Genomic DNA, 22492 nt, shown 5'->3' with positions numbered 1-22492 from the left:
GCACTCGAGCCGTACTCACTTTGATTTTGAAATTTTGGGATGTCGTGTCGTTCCGTTCATGTAAACCTCCATTATAAAGTCCTGCTGCAGGCCGCCATTGAAGCCCTCGATGCATTCGATTTGGAAGCCCGTCGATGTCTGGTTGAGCACCGTGCAGTTTAGCAACGGATCCGGTTCGCCTGCAAGCGAGCAGACGGAGAACGAGGTATTTATTATTCCGGCTTAGTGGCAGATCAAGCAACAAATTGCCGGGACCCCAAGCATTTGTCTACGGCTTTTGCATGCGCATACTCTTCAAAATCAATAAGCTAACTCGCAGCGCAAGTTTGCCTAATCCAGCAGCCAGAAAAAGCGAAGCGCCAAAGTGCCAAAGTCATCGACAAATCAGCACAGCGGGACTTGGCAAAACCCAAAACAAAACATAAACAAAAACCGCTGAAAGCAAAACTCTATCCCACGGCTAGAAATTTTGATGATGGCGGTGCAGATACCGTGTAGATGACAATTATACCAATTATATATTTCCCTATTATTTTCTATTAAATATACAAAATTAAATAATTAAATTTGATATTAAATAATAATAAAAAAAGTAACAAGTTACCCTATTTGAATAAACCTATAAAGCCCTCGAAGGCCCGAAATAGATAGAGTCCAAGCTGTCGGCACGCGAGGCACCAAGGCACATAGCCCGGCATACAGGTGAATCACCCGCCCACATCCCTTCCCCGATTGCTACTCACCTGCTGGGAATATTGTGTATACGCAGGGTTCACTTTGATCGCCAATTTCGTTGGTGGCCCAGCAGAGCAGCGTACCGTAGTCCTGGCAATGCAAAGAAGAAATCGCAAACACGGGCATCAGAACGAGTGTGGGTGGCGAAAGGATACGGAGGCAATTGGGCCAGGTGGGTGGCAGGGATTGGGGGTCGGGTTGAGTGACAATGCATTTCGTTGGCTTAATTTATGCATGCACTGCGGCGATGGCAACGCCGTTGGCAACACACCTTTTCAACCTTAATTGAAAATTCAAAACCGCAACTCGTTTGGAAAATTATGTGCTGGCCCTCAAGGGCGTGCCACGGACTGATTTATATGGCCTCCAGAAGGGGCAGCAGGATTCGAAATGGGTATGGGTATGGGAATGGGCATGGCCATGGGATTGAGCATGGACTTGGACAGGGGAATGGGTCTGATGTGGTGAACTTACATTCTCCGTCATGGGCGTGTAATGGGCTATACTCCGGCCCCGATCCACGGCCACTTGCGAAGCCGGTATGTCAACTGTTTCGCCCTGGGTTGCATTGAATTTCCAAACGTAGGTGGCCTCCGAGGGATTGGCATCAATTTCGCAGGCCACCTTGACGGTCTCATGCCTGCCCGAGCTGTAGGAGAGCCGCTGGCGAGGTCGGCAAACAGGAGCAACTGCAAGGAGACAAAGCGCAGGGCATCGGTTTCAATTGCATGGCTATCTGCATAATTAAAGAAAAACATTGGCCCAACTTGAGCTTGATACTCGCTCGATGGGAGCATTTCACTGGACGGCGAGGACTCCTGGATTTTCCACAATTAAATATTTAAAGAAAATGCCAGCATTGTCGCCTCGTTTGTGGCTGCATTGTTGCTGCTTAATTGATTTATTTGTCTGATTTACGGGAAAAATTCAATTTGTCTCTGGCAGGATAAGTCGCAATCAGAGACTGACGGACAGACAGACAGACGGATACTCGTCCTGCTGTAATTGCATTGTGTAACGTGTTAGTTACAAATTGCAATCGAAAGATCCACTTCGTTTTAATTAAGCTGTTATGTAAATTAACACACTGCAGCTAAGTCCAAGGACGAAGGACACCCATACTCACATCGTATGTCCAGCTGGACGGGATTGCTCTCGCCGTCGCCCTCCCGATTGCTGCCCACACAGGTGTAGATGCCACTTCTCGCCCGGCTGGCATTTTGGAGCACCAGACTCTGGTTGGAGACGGCGATGCCTTCGGCTGGATTGTTGGTTAGAATCTTGCCCTGAAATTGAAAGCAAAAAGTGAAAAGTGAAAGGTAAATTGAAAATGGAATATATCGAATACCAAATTCCACCCCATCGTGTGTGGCGCAATAATTTATTGAATTGAATTCAATTTACCGATAACTGCTAAATTGAAATAAATTTAATTTCTCAAAGCTAATAACACTTTTATGTTGCGTTACATTGCGCATACGCCCCGCAGGCCGGAGGGCGGGACTGCTGATTGAAGGCCCGCTGGCTGCTGCATAAATTAGGCCCGGTCTGCATAAATTGTTAAGTGCGCTCACAGCCCAGTAATTCAATAATAAATTGTGTGCTCACTTTCTATGTGTGCGCGTTGAGTACATTCCAATTTTTCGCCCCTTGGCAGCCGCCCTAAAATATGCAACAATTATGCGTTCCATTTCGGCCGGAGTTTAGGGTATTCGATCAGCCGCCAAAGGCTAATATATGTACGGTATATAATGAAAATAATAATAATAATACCGCTGCTGATATATATGCATGTGGCTGTTAAGAGGCTTGCGCTTTCCTGGTCTCAAAAGTGCCCCAAGTCGTATTAAATTAGCCGCGAGTTGGCAAAGGCAGTGGGGCGTTCAATTTACTTTCGAAATTTGTGGGGTAGGCGTGTAAAATGGCATCTGTCTGTCACTTACATTGTGCCGCCAGCTAACTTCGTATATCCAAGGATTCGATTTGATGTTGCACTCGAAGAAGACATCGATTCCCTCGCGCAGAGTAGAGTTCAGCGAATTGGTTCCCAGCTCCAGGCTCACCACCGGTATGTCTGCGAATGAAAAGAACGTGAAAATTGGATAGAAGTCATTGTGCTTGGCTATGAGGAAAAACAGATTTTGCTGCCATGACATCGGGAGTAGCTAATTACTTTAAATCGCCTGGCCAGACGAGTAATAAACCTGGCAGGCAAATAAAATTCCGGAAGCACAGGGCCGAAAGATGTAATTACTGCGTAAGCCGCACAAATTAGCCAATTTAAGTTGCTCAAATGTTCAGCTTCCCCTACTTCCACTCAACTCGCTCTCCGATTTTTTCCGTGCCAGCTTGTTTGTTTATGATTATACTTTTTCCGTTGGCCAACTCGGCAATTAGGCCTTCAAAATGGTGTTCGGCTGGTGGGTTTGGGTGGGTAGGGGAGGCATTTGGGGGGTAACTGAGCAACATTTTAACTTGATTAATTCGAAATTGGTGCGCGAATGCGAATCAATTAAGCTTATTAAGCAATCTATCAAATTGAGCAAACAGTGCCCCCTTCGCGCCGAAGGATTCGTTTCGCGGAGTATGAACCAGATATTTCAATCGAATCGAGTTTGGTCGGGCGGGGCTGGCTGAGCAGCAAAAAAGTGGAAAAGTTAAAAGGTAAGCAACAAAACCGCACTCCCAAGGCAAACAGGAAGCGGAACTCGTCCTCGATTTTTGGAGTCAGGAAGGGGGCGGCGGCGGTGGCTTTGCCATTTAAATTTTGTGCAAACAGGTCGAAAACTGTAAAAGCGTAAAGATGACTTTGCAGGCGGCGTTGCGGTGCTTGTGGCGGGTTAAAAAGTTTCGCAAGTTTTTGTGGAAAAGTTTCACCGGCGGCCGCTGGAAATTAATTTGCCAAAACTTGCGCAGCTGAGGAGAATCGAAGAAAAATATGGACCACTATATATACATATATATATATATATATATATATATAATGCAGAAGGTATGGAGGGAGTTGAGTACAGGGACTTTAAAGCCGCTTGCCGACTTTATGCTTTCGGTTTCATTAAAAACTTTGGCACTTCGAATTAAATATTAAGCAAAACTCACGATATATGTCCAATTTCCAGCCGTCCTCCATTCCGGACTCGGGTATCATGCTCTGCTCCGCGCGGCACGAGAGGAACTTGCCGCGGTCATCGATGGTGGGCGTGAATGTCAGCACCGAGGTAGTCAGATTTCCGTCCGGTGTAGCCTAAATAACAAGAAGTGGGCGAGAGATCGGGACAATTAGTTAACGGCTGAGCAGTTGGCCAAGACAAAGGACTCGGAAAGGGTTGGCACGTCCTGCCATATGGATAGGGGGTGACTTTTAATTGAGGTCCTTGCTACGTGACTGCCGTTCGAGCAACTTCAATTACCACAAAGCATGTGTACGGCACTGTCTCGGTGGGGAATGGAAAGTGTACTCTGGGGCAGCCATTAACAAGGATGACAGGCATTTGAAATTTGCATGTTTATAAACATTTTGTCCAGGGTAGCAGTCGGGTGATTCCGACCAGCTCAAAACAATATACATATTCTTACTTATACCTAGTCCTTTTTGAGCAATTTTAATAGCTTAAATGAAGTCTAATATTGTTAAATGTTAAAATGTTTAAATAAATATATGCCTTAAACAACTTATCAATTTAATTTCGATTATAAACATACAAAGAAATTCAATCAGTAGAGTTTGACAAGTTCCACTGATATTTTAGCCGAGTTATTTTCAAGAAAACATCTACAGGACCTCTTGCTAGTCGAACTTTGTCCGGCTGCCTTGCGTTTCCACTTACAATCTCGTGAGTATTCTTCATGGGGGTACTGCCCTTCCACCAGGTAATCGTCGGCGCTGGACGTGCTCCGATGACAACGCAGCTGAGCTGATAAGAATTCCCCGCCGACAGGGCTCGATTCTCCCCCTGCAGCTTCACAATCAAAGGACGCACTGTTGGAGGCGATAGAATTTAATTAGTTAGGCCCGGACCGAAATCGAATGGGGAATGGGGAATGGGGACTCAAGGACTCCCGGGGGCCAGGCAGTACTCACGGTTCATGTCGAGGACGACGCTGCTGATAATTGGCGTTGTCAAATTATTGTTCTCCGCCCGGCACGTTAGCTGCATGTGAAGATTCCTGCGCTCCAGTCGCGCCAAGGACAGGGTATTGCCCACCCGTCGCTCGGACAGGGGTTGGCCCACACTGGCGTTCTTGTAGACGGTGTTTCCGTGCAGCCAGGTAACCCTCGGCTGTGGGCGGCCTGTGGAAGGTGAAGGAATTGGGGAGTTTTTACAAGAATCCCGGGCAAGGAAAAGAATTATCGGGCTTGTGGGTAACGTGTGCGTGTGGATGTGGTTGTGTGCAACTGATATGTTTGCCATGCGGCTTAGACTTGGAGTTGTCTCTGCGTTTAGCTGGCAGCATTTTAGCCGGTCTTCTGTTTGTTTATGTGCTCACAAGTGCAAGGAGTGGATGAGTGTCTTTCACTGGGTATATGTGCTGTGTGGTCTATATGAATCGGTGTTTGTGGGTGTGTGGGCTGCGTGTGTGTGTGTGTGTGTACAAGTGCCTTTCGCTGTTTCATTTGTTGTCTTGTTTGGCTTTTAGCAATTCTCAAGCGCTCTCAATGCAATTTGTGTGGGCATTGTGTGAGCTCCCGAGCTCCTCGATTGTCTGCACTTGGTTTTCCAGCTCCAGCCCTTGTTTGAGTTCGAGTTCGTGTCCGTGCAGTCGACAGGCGGGTGGAAATTAAATAAAATGTGAAAATCTTTCGCCTGCATTTTCACGCTCATCACTTTTAATTGTCAGACACAAGCGTTGCAGCGTCAACACTTTTGCACACACAAACACACACCCATCGTACATATATGATATGAAAACTGGGAAGGACTTACCGCCGATGGCCACGCACGTGATGTTTATCCCAGAGCCCTCGTTGTAAGGACCCAGCGTGTGATCCTCGATGGTCACACCCTTGCTGTCCAATATAATCACCGACTCGGGCGGAACTGAAACGAAGAAAGTAGACAGGACTCTTCAGTATTGCGGCTTGCATACGGTCAAGTGCCCTTACACAACATCGCCACCGTGCGATATGCATATCGACTGTGAAAGCCTCCTTGGGCTGTCAACTCACCTATTTGGCCAGCAAGCTCCTTAAAGGCTTGACTGTCACAGCTTTAAAAGGACTACTTATGCTGTTGCCACTTAGCAAAGTGGAAAATAAAAGGAAAGAAGTTCGAACAGGTGCAGTCAAAGTTGAGCGAGGAATTTCCTCTGTTTTCCCTGCGGAGCTTTAATTTTTTGTTTCCATTTTCTTGGGATTTACCCATTCAGCCTTTTTTGTGCATTCATTGTTTTGACTGCTCTGCACTGCTCTTGCCAGCCAAGCGGTATCCTTATTATTTTTGGTTATGTGGGTGAGCCAACTTGGCCAACTATTTTGAGCCGGGCAGCAACCCCATTATCATCGCTTTGCTGGCAAATTTGCTTGGCCTGATCAAGTCCTGGGAATTTCCTACCCCTTTCGAGCATTAGCAGCAGCGGCAAGTTGTCCAAACTGTCCACCCCGGACTGGGGCAACTTTTAATCTAATATCTTCTTTAAAGTTTTATCCTCGGTTCCTTTTTCCCTTTTTGCAATTTCCCAACCAACGTACAAAGTTCTAAATCCTGCCATGGTTTTACGCTTCACATGTCACAGACAAACACACGCACACACACAAACAGACTGAGCATGTTCAACATGCTCAAGAAGTTTGTAAAACACGGCCACGCCCCTACCGCCCATAACGCCCCTTTTAGCCCTTTGCGCTTCATCTAACAGCAGCTACGTCGGCAGCAACTATTTACCAACAATATTCGGCCAGGCCAACTCTGCCGGCCATATATTTCAGCTAAACGCCTTTGGAAACGCATATAAATTTTAATGGTAAATTGCAAGCTGTGGCCGCCTCAATGCACAGGTATCCCTGCATCCCCATTCCCCTTGGAAAAAAACAAGCCCCAAATTGAAACTGCAGGTTCGGGATAAACTATACTGCAAAAACTATAGTTAAGCCTACCCTTTTATTACTACAATCAAAATTATGTTTAGTATATGCGAAAAAAAAAATGTAAATGTATTTTTGTTTGGCTGAAAAATAATATTTACTTGATATTTTTAAGAAACTGTGCTGATCGAGTCAAGGTGCCCACACTGCCATCGCATACCCTTGCCCAATTTCGATCTAAAATCCATTTAAAAGGCAAGGAATTCAATTCTGAAATTGCACCCTGCACTCGGTGGCCTTCCCTTTTTTCCTTGAGCAGCTTTAACCAGCCACGTTTAAACTTCTCGCCAAGTTGGCACTTTAAAATCTGTTTGCCAAGTGCAGAGTGCCACAAGGGGTGGCAGTAGCTAAAAAGAAGGGAAAACTTGGCAACCCGAACATATAGTTGGCGTCTTATTCTGTAACTAATGTGTTTGTCCAAGAGCTGAGTGCCGTGGCTGGCCGGGCCAGAGAATGGAAGCCGAGGCAGTACCAGGACCCGGACCAAGGATATATCGTTGCACAAATTAGCTGCTCAATTATGCTACCCCGCACAGTGTGGGCAAACAGACGGGAAGACAGGAAGACAGGGAGACGGGCGAGTGGCTCAATACTTACTTATGACAGTTAAATTCACTTTGGAGTTGCGAGTCGGACTCTTCTGGAAGTCGACGCGGCAGCGATACTCGCCCGTGTCGTCCTCCGTGGTTGACTTGATGGTCAGCGTGCCGGCACGTCCTTCCACGTGGAAGGAGAGCCGCTCCCGGTAGGTCTCATCCGACCAGTGCGTTCCCTGGGCGAAGTTCGAGTCGCGTGTGTCCACACTGAAATGGGAAAACAGACAAAAATCAAGACGTGCACTGGAAAAAATACATCCAAAGTCAAGTAAATATTCAGAACGTAAACGTGAAAAGAAGTCTCTAAGTAAAGGCTGTGGTATTTGCAGGATAATTGGGGTTTTAAATATTTTATCAATACTTTTGTCATAAGAACCGCTTTAAAGTGCATTGTCCTTTATAATTCTCTCAGTGTCGGAGTGGGAAAATTAAAAGAATTGCTGTGTATCAGACCGAGCGAATGGAAAACAAAAGTCGCCCTTACTCCCATTACATTCTCATGCCATGATGAAAGTTGTTTTTTCTTTTTTTTATCGCCAACAGCGTAATTGGGTTCTGTAATGAATTAATAATACACACCCGCCCACTTCCCTGTAATTTATTGTTTTCGCTTGAAATTCCCGATTATTGATTATTTCGCTCAGCCGATACTCGGGGTAACGAGCTCATTTTGGTGGTCAATCAATGGTCTTAAAGTGTCTGTGTACTGCCTCCACAGCCGCGAGCATTCGCCCGAGTTGGGTTTTAAAAGTTTCGAAAGTGGGTGGCGCCTGATTTAGGTCAACATTTAGCCAAGTGGCGAAGTTAATTGGGTTTAAAGCTTTCCTCTCGGCATTTTTAGTCCGAGAGCTGGGAACACATAGTTAATTATGCACGTTTCAGCGTAATATTCTATTTTATCGTCCCTCTAACCGAACGAAGGCGTTTTTAATTGAGATCCCAAGTAATCCTCGCCCGAGGGAGCCAAGTTTTCAGCCTAGTGATATGCCACAATTTATGAATTAAACATTTATGCCCCGGCCCAAAGGCTTTCGAGTTTCAAACTCAGTTGGCGATTAAGTTCCAGCTCAGCCAATGGCACCTAAATTAGATCTAAACCCATCGTTTGTTTGCGCAAAAAAAGTACAAATCTTTCCTTTCACAATTGCGCCATAAATTTGTTTTGCGCATGAGTCAATCTTCCTCTCAAACTGCTAGCCTGTGTTTTATGGCATTTAAATTTTGATTTGCTCGCAACATATGGCACACTTGAACGAACCGAAAGTGGACCGGATAATGAGGTTCTGGTGGAAAACATGACGCCCAGGCATCACATGTCAGCTGGCCAGTGAAAAACAACGAACGGGATTCCGGAATTCCGGTGAGCTGGACGAAAATTTAATTTTCACCATTGGGCGTGGTCCTTGCACTGGCTACTCGCTTTCTTTTTATGATTAATTTACTTGCTGAGTGCTTTTTAATTACAAACAAGAGTTGAGCTCGCTCGGCTAGCCGGTGCCCTTTCTCCTGCGGTCGTTATGCAACGCTAATTACTACTTTCGCTCGAGTCATTTGCAAGTCCTTGAAGTGCCCGAAGTTCAATTAGTTTTGGCCGCATGTCAATGGCCTGGCCAACTGGCTGCCTGGCAATCAGCTAATCACCAGGGCTCTGGCGCACTGGCTGTCTCACATGCGGCGAACTCGGATAAATCCAATTAAAGTTTCACTCCTTTGATGTAGTCGTGTATAGCTGCGAGATACAAGATACTAGATACTCCAAACTAGAATGCTGAGGACCAACCACTGCGACATTATGTCAGACATGAATAATTGAAAAAGTTTTCCTGCCGAATGTAACCTTGGAGCACAGCGAGCTGGGATTGTCGAGAAAGTTTCTCTCGATTTTTGGATGCCTGGCAGTGGCTTAGAGTGTTCGCCATCCGCCAGCCGCCCTCTGTGTATAATTTCCTAGTTATGCTAATTTCAGGCCTGCAGCCTGATGGACGAACTCCCCAAAACAGACACACACACACACACAGGCAAAAAAAAAGATGTCTAATTAGCCGCCATTAAATCAGAATGAAAATTGCCCGCAAATACGGCAACTGACATGTGCAGGTCTCCGTTTTCCGACCGCCACGCCCCCGCTTCCGCTTTTCCGATCCAATTTCCCGCCTCATCTGTCTGTCGGCCGTGTTTGTTTGTCCCGTTGTTGTTGCCGGCCGCTCTGTTGGCTGAGTGGCGAGCGGGTTGAGTGCGTCAAAAGTTGTCTGCGGTAATCAATTTTGTTTATTTATGGACCCGTGCGTGCCAACGTGTCTGTCTGAGTGTGTGTGGTTGAAATGTTTGCGGTCAGGTGGGGCTGCGGCCTGTGGTTCTGCATTTGACACGGCGGCTTAAAGATTTAAGAGCGCCTCTAAAAAAAAAAGAAGAACCGTGTCACTCAAACTTGTCGGCCTCCTTTGAATCCCGGGTCTACCTAACAGCTGCATTCGGGTGCGGAATTGATTGAAAAGCGCTCGGCACTCACCTGTAAATGGGAGTCTTCAGGCCAACTTTGTACCAGATGACCAGCGCCACTCGATCCTCGTAAATGGGCGGGGTGACGTTGCAGGGCAGCCGGCCGACCGTTCCCATTATGGACTCAGATAGCACGGGAGGTCCTGCAAAAAATTTGAGCGATTAGGTGGTGTCACTGGCAAAAGGATACTGGAAAAAATTTCGATGCAGCGGTAGTATCACTAAAAAGAGTGTTTAAATATGCTAAGTGATTACTGTTTTTAATCTATAAGATTTTATATTGCCCTTTTTTTTGGGCCCTGTCAGTACTTTTTTGATTCTTCATATATTTTGAAAAAATTAAGCCCAATTTAATGAGCTAATTTTTTGATTGGTAAGACTGTGTTTTTGCTGTGTATCAGACGGAAACGGAAAGAATCAGCCCGAGCTGCAGGCTGCAAAAATGTAAAAAAACTGGCTAACAAATGATGTATAATTAGCCGAGGGCATTAGCACTTTGTTATTGGGCCAGACCCCCCAAAAAGCCAAGTTGCGGGCCGCACGCTGCGATCTTTCGCGTGGCCCAACTAATAATGCTATAAATAAAGGCGAGGAGACTGGGCCAAAATGGTGGGATGAGGGGGTATTGCGAGATAAAAGTGACGTAATGGGCGCGACGTCTTCATCGCTGTCCTGCGCCTTTTTCTTCCTTCGTCTTCTCACATTAAAGTGAAATTAGCGAGCAAATCCTTTTTTTATGCTAATTTCGCCCGGCTTTCAAGACGGGATTGTTCTTCCTCATTTTGCCGCCTTCCATTATTTTGCTGCTTTTTTTTTTCCTTGTGTGTGTGTGCGTTACTTTTGCAGCCATTTTTTGAGTTATGTCCTTTAGCTTGGCTTATTTTCCGAGTCCTTGCTCTTAACAATTTCCCTTTTGCTCGGCATTTATTTGTGTTATTTCTGGCCTGCACTTAAGATTCGTTTGCCTTTTCATTATTCCCAGTTGCTTTGTTCGCTCATATTTCGCCGCCTTTGTTTAAAGCGCGGGACGAGAAAGCGAGAGATTACTGTTTGAAGTTGACATTAATTTCGGGACTCTCCGCCAGCTCAAGCTTATTTCAGATCCGGCCTGCGAAACAACCGGATTCCGTTGTACCAACGTATTTCGGTCTGATTTTAATTTAAATTTTATAAGATTGGGCCAGAGCCTGTCTAATTTCACTGTTCTATGAAATTTCTAAAGCATTTTCTTTCGCCAAACTTTGTTAGCCCTTTTTGTCTGCCCACGAGTTTTGCGACCAATGCCGCTCGGTCCCTCGTCACGGAATTCCGCCGTTGTTTGTATCTCATTTAAATTCACTTGTTAACTCATTTGCATTTCGTAGGCTCAGCAATTTCGCGTGGTCCCAACAAAGTTATAACAGTTATACCCCCATGCATTGACCGCAAGAGATGATTTAATTGTGAACCCAAATCAAAATTCAGTCAACTGCAGGCGGCGCACATTGCTCATACGCAGCGTGGTCGCAGCGGAATTAGTTGCTAATCAGCTGGCTAAAAGCCAAGCTGAGCGAGTCATGACGGTTGGGGCAGCGATAATGCAATGCATAATTTATAATGATTATAAATGGTTTTTGCTGCCTGACTTTCGATCCAGCTGGGGGTGTGAGTGGGTATGAGGTCGTACCCATGCAGAGTCGTTTAAAATGTGATGCCGTCTAAGCCGGAAATCGCCGGGCTCCCCAGTTCTTTCCGCAGGGATACGACATGGTCCGGGTCTGGCTGCCGCCATGTTTCGATTTTTCGCTCATTTCATATGCAAATATGTTCGATTTGCCATTACGGAGGGAGCTGTGAGCAAACCAGCGCCGAAGAACGAGGGCAACCGCAATAATAACAATGCCAATGATGGCAACGATGATGACGTGGTCCAAACACACAGACGCGCACCCAGAACGTTGCGGTGGCAGCTCTCAGAATTTGCATTACCCCTGTGCTGAGTTAAACGGAATGCGAGCATTGGCAAAACATTTAATTAAAGCAATTAGCTAATTAGAGATTTCGCTAAAACCAAACGCAGCTTCCACTTCGCCCCCTTCGCTGCCAGCCAGCAAAAATCAATCGTACAAATGGCCAAAATACTGTGCGTGGCTCTCTGCGTCGCAATTTGCCATTTTGGCCACGTTTGTCCACTTGTTTTCGATTTGTTTTCGGACCCCGGGCTTGAATAATGCAAAGTGTTCGAATGAATTGCAACCTAGTTGCAGGAAAGTTGCTCTACTTTCATTTTGTTTAGTAAAACTTTTCTCTCGCATCGCCCGAAACTATAAAAATGCCATCAACATTAATGGCCACAACACGGCGACCATTAAAATGGTTTTGGCTAAACAATTTTTAGTAGCCCTCCAATATTGAGCAGGCAAAAAATAAAGTTGCCTAATTTACTGATTCACGTACACGCGAGCAATCACATTAAACGCATGTACCTATAGTGTGGCAAATTAATTGCACATAAAATTATAACTCAACGCACTTGAAACTGACAAGCGACACGGTGACTTTTCCACCCATTTCCACCATTTTCCCGCCCGTTTTGATGCCTTTGCCCAGATGCCAGACGGAAAGTCGTAAAAACCCAGCGGTGACTGCCTCTGCGTATGTGGGTGCTCGCTCGGCAGCTTCCATTAATTAAAAGCAATGTGTTGATTTCTTATTCCTTTCCGGTTTCCTTTTCTCCGGAACTGGCTGGCTTCTTGGTATCTGGCAATTGGCATTTTGTTTTGCCTCTTAGCGCATTTATTGCCAATTATTTTTATGGCCCCAAGAGCAAACAGGCGTAAGGTGTGCAAATAAATGAACTTTAACATCAGTCGGTTGGATTGTCATTTGTTTTCAATACTCCAAGTTAAAGTTGGCTTTTTTCTCCCAATTAAAAAATAACAACGATCTCAGCAGAGGAGTGTTTCATTTAAGCAAAGTATTGAATGATTTAATTGAATCGAATTTTTTTCTGCAAATAATGTTATTGTATGAAATTTTAAAGAGAAGTTTTTTTTGTAATTTACAAAAATTCTTAAATTACAAACGCACAGTAAAGCGAAGAAAAAGTTCGCTTTTTGCCGACAGTTGACATTTAAAACGCCCGCCACATACTGAATTTCACAAAAAAAAGGAAGAAATTCCTGTTTGTTGGAGAATAGGCAATAAAAACCCATTTAATAGGCCATAATAAATAAAGCATTTTAATTAATTTTCCTATTAAATACCATTAAATTCAATTAATTTAATAAGTAGTGGCAAAGTAGTTTTACCGCAACAGAAATAACAACATTAAAGAGAAAATGCGAATATTCCAATGTCAAACTAGAGGAATTTCAACTTAAATATGACGGCAGCCAGCTAGCAAAAGAATCTGGCAAAAATTATTATGCAAATTTGCTTTCATATTAGTGGCATTTGCTCCGCTCGGCTCCACTGACGACGGAAGAGAAGACGGCTAAAAAAAAAAAAACTGGAACTGGGGAAAAAAGGTGGAATATGCGGATCGAGACATGGCGGGAGAAAACTCAGTTGACAACGGCAACATTTGCTGATTTGGCAAAAATATGCACAGAACGTGGCAGTTGGAGGGGCTGAGGAGTGGATTGGGGGGCTTGGGGCAGCGATGTGACATTGCCGGAAACTCCTGCCAAGAAATTGGCAGCCAAATTTAAATAAAAAACTCTTGTCAATATTTGCTGGAGAGGGGGGAGAAGTGAGCAGAACGAGTGCGACTCAATATGAGTAACAAAAATGTTGTTTCAAATAAGTGCAAACATTTGCATAATTTGCTAAAATCATGGGGCTATCAAATAAAATAAGCGTGACAGCTTTAACCCCGTTTTATTGGATTTGGGGTTTGCTTTGGTTTCGTTTGTATATATTCCTTTGACTTCACCAAAGGGTTTTCGGTTAGCCGTAAACTTGGCTAACTGCAAATCATTCTGCAGCCCATTTGTTAATTGCACCATTGGGAGCAGTACTTAAAAATTAAATAAAAATCAAATAAAATCTTCAGATACAATTGAAGCACATCGAGTGGGATGGAGTGAGAGAGTGCTCAGGATGGAAGCAAATTTCAGTCACAATTAAATTAAATTCCCAACTGGCAGGAGGTCCGGCAACTATTCATGTGTAAATTTCAACAAAAGGCGCTGAGGGTGACAATTACGAGTCGGTCAAGTCTGTGTTTCTCGTCCGCTCCTTCGACTTGTTCTTCTCTCCTTTTAACCATGTTCTCTGCTCCGTTTTATGGCCATTTGCTTTATGTAATGCCAAGTGTTTGGCCCAGAGAAAGTGGCATAAAGGCAAGCGGAGCGACGGGGGAGGCGCAGTTTTAATGTGCAATAAACTGTAACGATAATGATTATGCGTTCTAGGTGGGGCAAAATCGGGGCAGAAAAAGCCATCAGGGGGGCAGCATAGGCCTCGGCTGTTGCAGCAGTCAATTCTCGGCATAAGTTGACTTTAATGTGCGCCAAAGTGGCAATTATTGAAAGTGCTCGGCCAGTCCGAGAAATGTAACAAGCAATCGTTTCGGTTCTCCTTGATTTCGGCAAATGAATTTTATATTAAATTTAATTTTTATCCCATTAACACAAGTGGAAAGCCATGGCATTACGGAAAGAACTGTCGCCTTAATAGGCAAGTAAAACGGTTCAAAGATCGTTAGGTTTTTAATACTGTGATGTAAGACATTGTTTACATAATTGTACAAATGTAATTGTAAAGGAATTTATCAAGTTGCAAATTTAATGAATTATCTTGCTTTCGAGTATTTTATTTAATATTCTTTGGTTTGATATTACTTTGAATTAAAATTTAGACATAAATTAAGCAAACTGACTGGAATCCATAAAAGGAATGTTTTTCACTTTATTTATTGGCATAGAATCGATTTAAGTCAAAAGAGTTCCCTTCATTTTACATTCCATATATAAAGTATATTGAAGGGACTTGGCCGCACAACAGGCTCTTACATAACCCATCAATGACCAGGCCCTATCTACATACATATGCCTGGCCCAATCCGACCCTGGTCACATAAAAATGCAGTAAATGGCTCGGTAACAGACTGACTGACTACCGAAAACTTTCACTTCCTGTCCCGCTGCCCCTTAAAAGATTCTTAACGGCCGAATTTTAGTGGCCATTGTGTGTGTGTGTGTGTGTGTGTGTGTGTGTGTGTGCTGGTCTACCCTTTTCGCATTCACATTATCCCAGCCACAGAGCATAAGTATCTGCGAGATACAAGCACGTGGCACCGGGCTTAGTGATATCTCTTGCATTTTATGACCGAGAAAATACTCCGTGTCAGGTGGTGGAGCCTATACACATATCTTTAATGCACAAATCAAGTCACTTGAGCACTTTTTCTATAAACATTTTCATTTTATAGATACTTAAAAGGGCCGCCTGCATTTCGAGAGCCTTTTATGCGGGTCCACGGAGTTCAGGTTCACCTACCCGGACACCATTCTATCCCAATCCGGCGGAGCCATTATGCCGGCTCTTTGTGAGAGTCTGTGATTTCGGCTAACGTTCGAAAATTGTTGCATAAGAAAGGGGTGCCAACACGTTGCGTGTATTAGAGTGATTGTGTGCGAGTGTGTGTGAGCTTTTCGTTTCTGTTCCTACGTTTGTGTGTGTGTGTTTTTGGATGAGGCCATGACCGTTTACGTGTAGCTGGTTTCACTTTTATCTGAAAGTGGGATCGGGTAATGCGTTGCTGACTCGGCAAATGCTTAGCCAAGGTTTAGTTTTAGTTTTCCTTCTTTGCTCTCTCCGAAAAAAGGTGAATCTGATAAAAATAAGTAATTCAACGTACCGACGTGAGCAAGTGGAAATAATTACATAATGAAAACGTTGCAGAGAACAAATGGAAATTGCCTTCAAGGATATGCAGTATCTTTATGAAAAAACCAAGCAAAGTACAGCATTAAATTAATTTGGTTGTGTGAAGAGGCACAAAGAAATTTGTGAAAACCCCAAAATGAATTCTTTTCCGAAATTGCTGCGCCCGGAATTTGCAAATGAAATCTTGGCTATGTTGGTATTATTCATTTTTTAACTGGTTTTTATTTTGTATATTTCTTTTTTTTTTTGGGAATATAAGGCCGTTTTTATCTTAATTTAAAATCAAATCAAATTAATGAGTGTCGCTGATGTGTTGCTCACTAAATTATGTTTAATCTTTCATTTTTCCTTTTTTTATTTAATACAATTTTTGCTCTTTCGTTTTCACATAATTTGTTGAGTACATCATTTTTTTTTTGCCGTTTCTCCCCCATTTCTGTGAACAAATATATATGGCCATCTCCTTTGTATTTTTTACTCTCCATTGATGTTTCCCCAGCGCTCCTCCTCACCCATTGTGTAAACGAGCCGCGGGTGTTGTTTCTTGTATATTTTCAGATAGCATTAGAAATTAATGAAATCAATTTTTGGAAAAACAAGAAGGAAAAATCAAAACGAGGCCACGCAGAAGAAAATGTCAGATGCGTGTAGGGTCTCAAATGGGAATCCCCTTAAGGCGTTTATTTTATAGTCGACTATTGATTGGATATCCATCGACTGCAGTTGATCGTAGGTGGATTCAATGCATACAAAGCTGAGCGGCTTCGGATTGATGAAGCTTCGGGATAGATTTTCCGTGTATTTTCCGGGATTTGAGTTTCTCCTTTCTGTCAAAATGTCTGCAGAAAAGGGTCGCCGACCGCATAAAATATATAAAATGTCCGGCCATTGAAAGGGGCAACGCACATATACTTTTTGTAAAAAACAATTTTCTTTGATTTATGCGCTCGTAAAAAACAAATAAAATTTACATGCCCATTTGAAGGCAGTCGTTGCGCATGAATCTTCCCCTCTATATAATATAATATTTTCCTAGCTAATATATTAAAAAATATGAAACCGTAGAGAGCAGTAGCCTCTGGCCTCAAAGTGCGCAGCACAGTGTGCCGTACGTTTTTTTTTCCAAGCATCTTTTGTTTCTTCTTTTTGGCGCCCAACGAGGGACAAAAAAATTCATATCCATGCCTCTGAGTAAAATAAACACAAATACAGCAGACCGTAATGTGTGCGTAATGTATGGCAAATATGTGCTTGCTGAACACACACATACGCGCATACACACACACACGCGCACACGGCAGCCACATAAATATTTCATTAAGTATGTGTTGTGCCCCATTTATGATGTGTTTGTTACATTGCACAGCCATAAATATGGCAAGAAAAACATTTTGATGATGCGTCTGTTGGTGAGCAGCAAATATTTGGCCATTGAACCGATTCGTTTCGCGTTTTCAGCAAGGGGGGTGAAGTTTTTTAATTTCAATATTTTAATTCGCATAAGGAGCGCGCAGCCTACACGTTTGCACATTGTCGGTTGTGTTTGCGACATGTGCCGCAGCTTAATGCTGATTAGCAGCAGCCACAGCCAAATTGGCATGCACATTGGCATTAGCGGCTCGTTGCATCACCGGCAACCACTAACCATTTATGCACACCAGTCGGCAAATTAGCCATCCTCTCTGCACAACGATGACGAATGTGTGTTCGTGGATACCGGATCCAAACGTGAGCGGATGGCCAATTACATTGGTTAGGCTGCGATACCCATAAATGAAGCGTTAACCACGTTTAAGCTGCGCGCGTGTCTTGGCCAAATCGTTCGCAGCAGCTAATAGGTAGCTAAGTGACTGGGCTGGCCCACTTCTCTCTTAATTAACTATGGAATAGGTGGGGCCGACACTTCATAACTGCCCCTTGAAGCATTCGGTTTCTGCCATGCAATGCCGACCCCTCGTCCGCTAATCCTGGCCAGGCATCGAAGCCCACTTCCTCCGCGTCATGGTCGACTGTGCGCACAACAAATGAAACGCTCTGTCATGTGTCAGTGCAAATGCAGACAAACACTGAAAAAGTAGAAAAGCAACAGCAGTTGGGTTGGGTTGGGTTGGGGGTGGGGTGAAACCTCCAAACAATCAGTGGCTACATGGATGCCGACATCCCATTCCACATCCCATGATTCCACTGTCCCAGCGCTCAGAGTCATTGTCATTAATTTGGCCCGGCTCGGGCTCAAAGCAATAGCTTAGGAGTTGTTCTGTGCAGGAGCGAGCCTGTGCCTGTTCCTGTTCCTGCTCCTATTTCCGTTGCTCCTCCTGCTGGAGCTCAGCATCCTAGTCCTTGTCTGCAGCAGTGGCATCATGAGAGTGCAAAAACAACTTGCCAGTTAAATGGGAGCTCCCAGTTCTGGGATTCCTCGTACAATGGCTGCAAAAGCGGTACAACTTGGTCAAACACTTGGCATTTCGATGGGTTGTCAGTGCACAAGATTGGCTTGAAAAAGTAAGGTACACAATTTGCCAAAGTGGTCAGTCAGCTAACATTTCGAAATACACAAGGAACACTTAGCACGCAGCCCATTTGGAAGTAGTAAATTGCGCTATAGCCCCAAATTGCCTTCAACTATGTGTAGAATTTTCATTAAAAATGTTCACAAAACATTCCACTGTGCCGTTCCACCTCCTATTTCCAAGAGCATTGCAGAAGGTCTGGGCGCAGTGTCTAAATTAAATAATTCCCACAACTGTTACACTGTGTCATGTCTGTTGGTGGAGGGTATAATCCCCAGCATCCCCATCTCGATCCCACTCCCCTTCATCATTTTGTTTTTTGTTGGTCCAACAAGAATAACAACAGCAACCACGACAGCAGACCTGATAAATGAGTCCCTAATATGAGCGCTGTTAATAAAAGTGGCAAATTAAACGTCAACCTCTACAATTTTGTGCCATTTGTCGGGGGGTTCAGTTCAGTTCACAAATAGTGAGAATACCCAGGAAAAGTGGGGAAATGCCAGACCTTCAGCTGATTATTGCTGTTGGTTTTGCCTTTTTTAATGTCTATTTGTTTGCTTTTCAAATGCCTTACGGCTGAACGACAATGCCTGGGCGACAAAGAGGGGGGCAGAACTGCCCTATTCTGGGTCTCATTAGTCGTTGGACACGCCCACTCTATAGAGTTTTGGGGGGCGAAGAAGAAGGGTCTGCGGCTTTTTGGTTTATAGTTTGTCGCATGATTTTGCACTTAAATTGCTTACAAAATGTTTGACAGGGCAGCAACACGACTTTTGAGTGAGGATTTTTAATGAGTTCCCATGCGTGTGCGTATGTGGGATCTGGGTTTTAATAAAGAGCTCGAAGGGGCACCGAACTGGAGGTCCTTGTATATTTAATTATCCCTTCACTTAAGTAGTGCTGGCCTGGGTTGGCATAACATATAGTCCCAGGTACCAGCATATATAGAAAGCCAAATGCAATAAAGCGGAAATTAATGCTTCCATTATTTCGATAAACAATTATTTTACCACGCACACAAACTGACTGCCACTGGGAAAACACAATAAAAGGCCAAATTCATTGATTATCGATAATTTAGGCCTTGTCAAGAGGGGGGAAGTTCCGTTTTAGCCACAGCTGGCCGCCTGCGTGTGCGTTAGCCAGAATAAACAAATGGAAATGGGCCGGAAAAACAGAGGAAAAATCTATTAACGCCCGGATTATTAACGTCACACTATAAGTAATTTATACGTTAATTATGCGTGGCTGAATGGGAGGTGGCAGGACTCTGTGCGGCGGGGGGAATAGCGTTAATTATAATGGACCTGCGGCAGTGGAAAGCATCCTGGAGGAGCTTGAAAAAAGATGCCGCCTGGCAGCAATGAACTGCTTGCATTGCGCCTTAAGATATGCAGTGAAATGTGGGCAAACACATGAGACCGCATCGCCCGACTTTTCCACATCCCTTAGTACTTTCTCCGCCCCTTTCACTCTATCCTTCAGGGATAGCAGACTTAAAACTAGGCGGGTAAAAGTAACAGGCTGACATATTACGACTAATGTCGCCTCAGCAATATTCCGGACTCAAGTCGCTGGAGAAAACTGAGCAAGCAACTTGAGAGACGACAATGATGACTTGGCCATGGATAGTGTGTGCTTGTGTGTGTGTGTGGAACACTATGCATAACTAAGGCTGCAAATGATAAACTTGCAGGGGGAAAAATAAAAGTGGGGACTGCCTAAGTGGAAAGTATGTCAAGCTCAGTGACACAATAAGCACACACACACACACAGAGTGGGAAAAATAAGGCAGAAGGATGAGGAAACTGCCACGTGCAAATTATAAGCCTGCATGTGTCGTCTATATCATCATCATCATCTGCTTCTTGTTCTTGTTCTTGCGTTTCGTGCGCCTGCGATTATCTAAGCTTACTCTTCACCTCCATTGCCTGGCCCATGACTATGTTGCCGTTTTCTTCGGCATTGCGCATACGACGCGTACGCCAGCGCCCACTAAATGCGTTTATTAATGCTTCTCCTTGGCCTAATTCGCAACACTTGTGCGTCGTAGTAGCAGTAGTCGTCGTCGTCGGCGTCGTCATTTACATGCATACATCATTTTGCATACATGATGTATTGTTGCCTCTCCATTCCACTGAGCTCACCTAGCTTATGCTCCTCCGCCCGTCATTCCGCTGCCCCCTTTGCCATTGTATATGATACCGCCCCGAATGTCAGCGCGGAAAAACAATGGCAACAGCGGCAGCGGCACCGGGGCATAACAATGATAATAAAGGCGACAGGCTCGGGCTGGCAAGGAGCTGCGACAGATGTCCTTGCTGCCAGGTAGTCAGCCGGCATCTTTTCCCGAGGCCCAGGCCCTGGCTGTAGCTCAGCCCATAATAAAGACAAATGCTCCGCGAAACTTGCACGGGACACATAATTAACACGGGAAAAGAGCTCTGGGAGAATCGGGTTTTTGTTTCAGCGCTGAAATTGCTTTGAACTGCACCTGCCCCTGCCCCGCCCACACCATCCAGCATGCAAGGATGTTGCATAAGAGCGGAATACAAAGAAAAGGATATTCAAAGAAGCTTTAATTTAACGCACTCAAAGGATCGTAAGGATAAGGTACCCGGCTGTAATAAGTTCACGTGCTTTACTGTTTTATATATAGTAATAGTTATGACCGACACTGTACAGACTTCAAGATAGCAAAACACGCTACATAAATATTAAAATGTGCACTTGCGATTTCCCCAATGTAATCCAAAATACATTTATCCGCCGTAATGCCACAAACACTCATCATCGACTTTTAAGTGACCCCGATGGCTTGTTGCTCTGCTCGAATTTTAATAGGATCCCAAAATGATAAATCTCAGCCGGCAAATCATGACCTGCTACACACACTACCCACTCAAGCCCCATGATCTCTGGCCTGGTCCCAGTCGCTGGGGCTGGTGCTTGGATATCCCTTCCTTGTTAATAGCCGTCAGTCACAGGAGCGAAACATTAATCAAATTTTCAACCGAAAAATTCTCCAAGTTGAGCTCGGCAGACAATCGAAAAACTTTGCACGGTCCGAGGAGCCATCTCGTTCCAACCCGCTTGCTGCTCAGATAAGCCCATTTAGCAACGTTGTCATTTCTCTTGTTTCGTAACGTTGATTTCATTTTATTGTTGCCCGTCTGCCACTCCAACTTCACCCACTGGACCACCACCCACTTGGCGTCTTCCCATCTTCCAGCAAGCGCACGCCTGTCATAAATCTTGTTTTGAATGTCCTGCCAGCGTTGATAGCGTCATGGGGAGAGGGGGACTGAGAGGGGTTTGGGCCTTAGTCAAGTCAGTCGACTCATCGATTCGCTTGCATACACACACACACACATATTTAGGTATATAGCATATATAGCCATGGCAACACATTAAATTAGTACACTTGATCGAGCAAAAAATATTTATGGCGAAGCGAGACCAGCGGCCCAGTTGATGATTCGATGGGCGCCCGCTTCAAGGACACGTCGAGTCCTGAAAATGGGTGCCGGCCCAAATGGAGGCGGACGGGTGCCGAGTCAACTGTTTCCATAGAACGGCGCATTGTGACTGTTATAAATCTCGAACGCAAATTGACTGTGCAACGTTGCGACGCCTTTTCGAGTGGGCCTGGCCAATGTCCTGGCCATTTTTGGGGTCTACAAAACACATCCAGGACCTACAGATATTTTTGTGCCAGCCCGACTGTCTGGTTTCGTTTCGCAGATAGGCTTTTGATTGGCATTTTATGTCTGTGCGTCGCTGGTTTTGACTTATGTTTCATTAATTTGTATCATTTTTATTGGGGCTAACAAGGGGCCCCGATATGGATAATTGACCAGATGGGTTCTTAGATTGTAAAAAGGTTATAAAAGTCATGGTCCTCCGCGCGCTTACATTTCAATGCTCTTGAACCTTTTTATCTACTATGTATATTAAAGAATCATAACGATGAATGTTTAACTTCGGCATTGAAATAAAAATCCTCATAAAATCTGGCCTTTATTTAAGGTGCAAAATCCTGCATTAATAATCACAATTCACTCTCACAATTCAGTAAGTAAACTTTCCCTTTCACTGCCACTCCTTAAATGAGTAATCCAACTGGGTAATATTATATTCATATGCTTGCCGTGTGTGCATGCGTTAAATAAATCAAAAGATGAATGACCTTT

General features: G+C 44.4%; 1 protein-coding gene across 3 annotated transcripts in view; it reads right to left on the bottom strand.

The window, feature by feature from the left end:
* Positions 1 to 22492, bottom strand: part of LOC117137676 — a 54398-nt gene that overhangs the window by 9322 nt on the left and 22584 nt on the right. For all 3 annotated transcript variants that reach the window (XM_033299237.1, XM_033299235.1, XM_033299236.1), the window contains exons 3-13: positions 9923 to 10055; positions 7415 to 7620; positions 5661 to 5774; positions 4817 to 5026; positions 4563 to 4714; positions 3835 to 3979; positions 2679 to 2809; positions 1862 to 2021; positions 1210 to 1424; positions 744 to 825; positions 20 to 179 (exon numbers count right to left, since the gene is read on the bottom strand). In XM_033299237.1, coding sequence (XP_033155128.1) covers positions 20 to 179; positions 744 to 825; positions 1210 to 1424; positions 1862 to 2021; positions 2679 to 2809; positions 3835 to 3979; positions 4563 to 4714; positions 4817 to 5026; positions 5661 to 5774; positions 7415 to 7620; positions 9923 to 10055 — 1708 coding nt within the window. The remainder of the gene's footprint in view (positions 1 to 19; positions 180 to 743; positions 826 to 1209; positions 1425 to 1861; positions 2022 to 2678; positions 2810 to 3834; positions 3980 to 4562; positions 4715 to 4816; positions 5027 to 5660; positions 5775 to 7414; positions 7621 to 9922; positions 10056 to 22492) is intronic.

This window comes from Drosophila mauritiana, chromosome 2R (genome assembly GCF_004382145.1).
Source record: "Drosophila mauritiana strain mau12 chromosome 2R, ASM438214v1, whole genome shotgun sequence".
Taxonomy (NCBI): domain Eukaryota; kingdom Metazoa; phylum Arthropoda; class Insecta; order Diptera; family Drosophilidae; genus Drosophila; species Drosophila mauritiana.
This window is presented reverse-complemented; position numbering and strand designations above follow the sequence as displayed.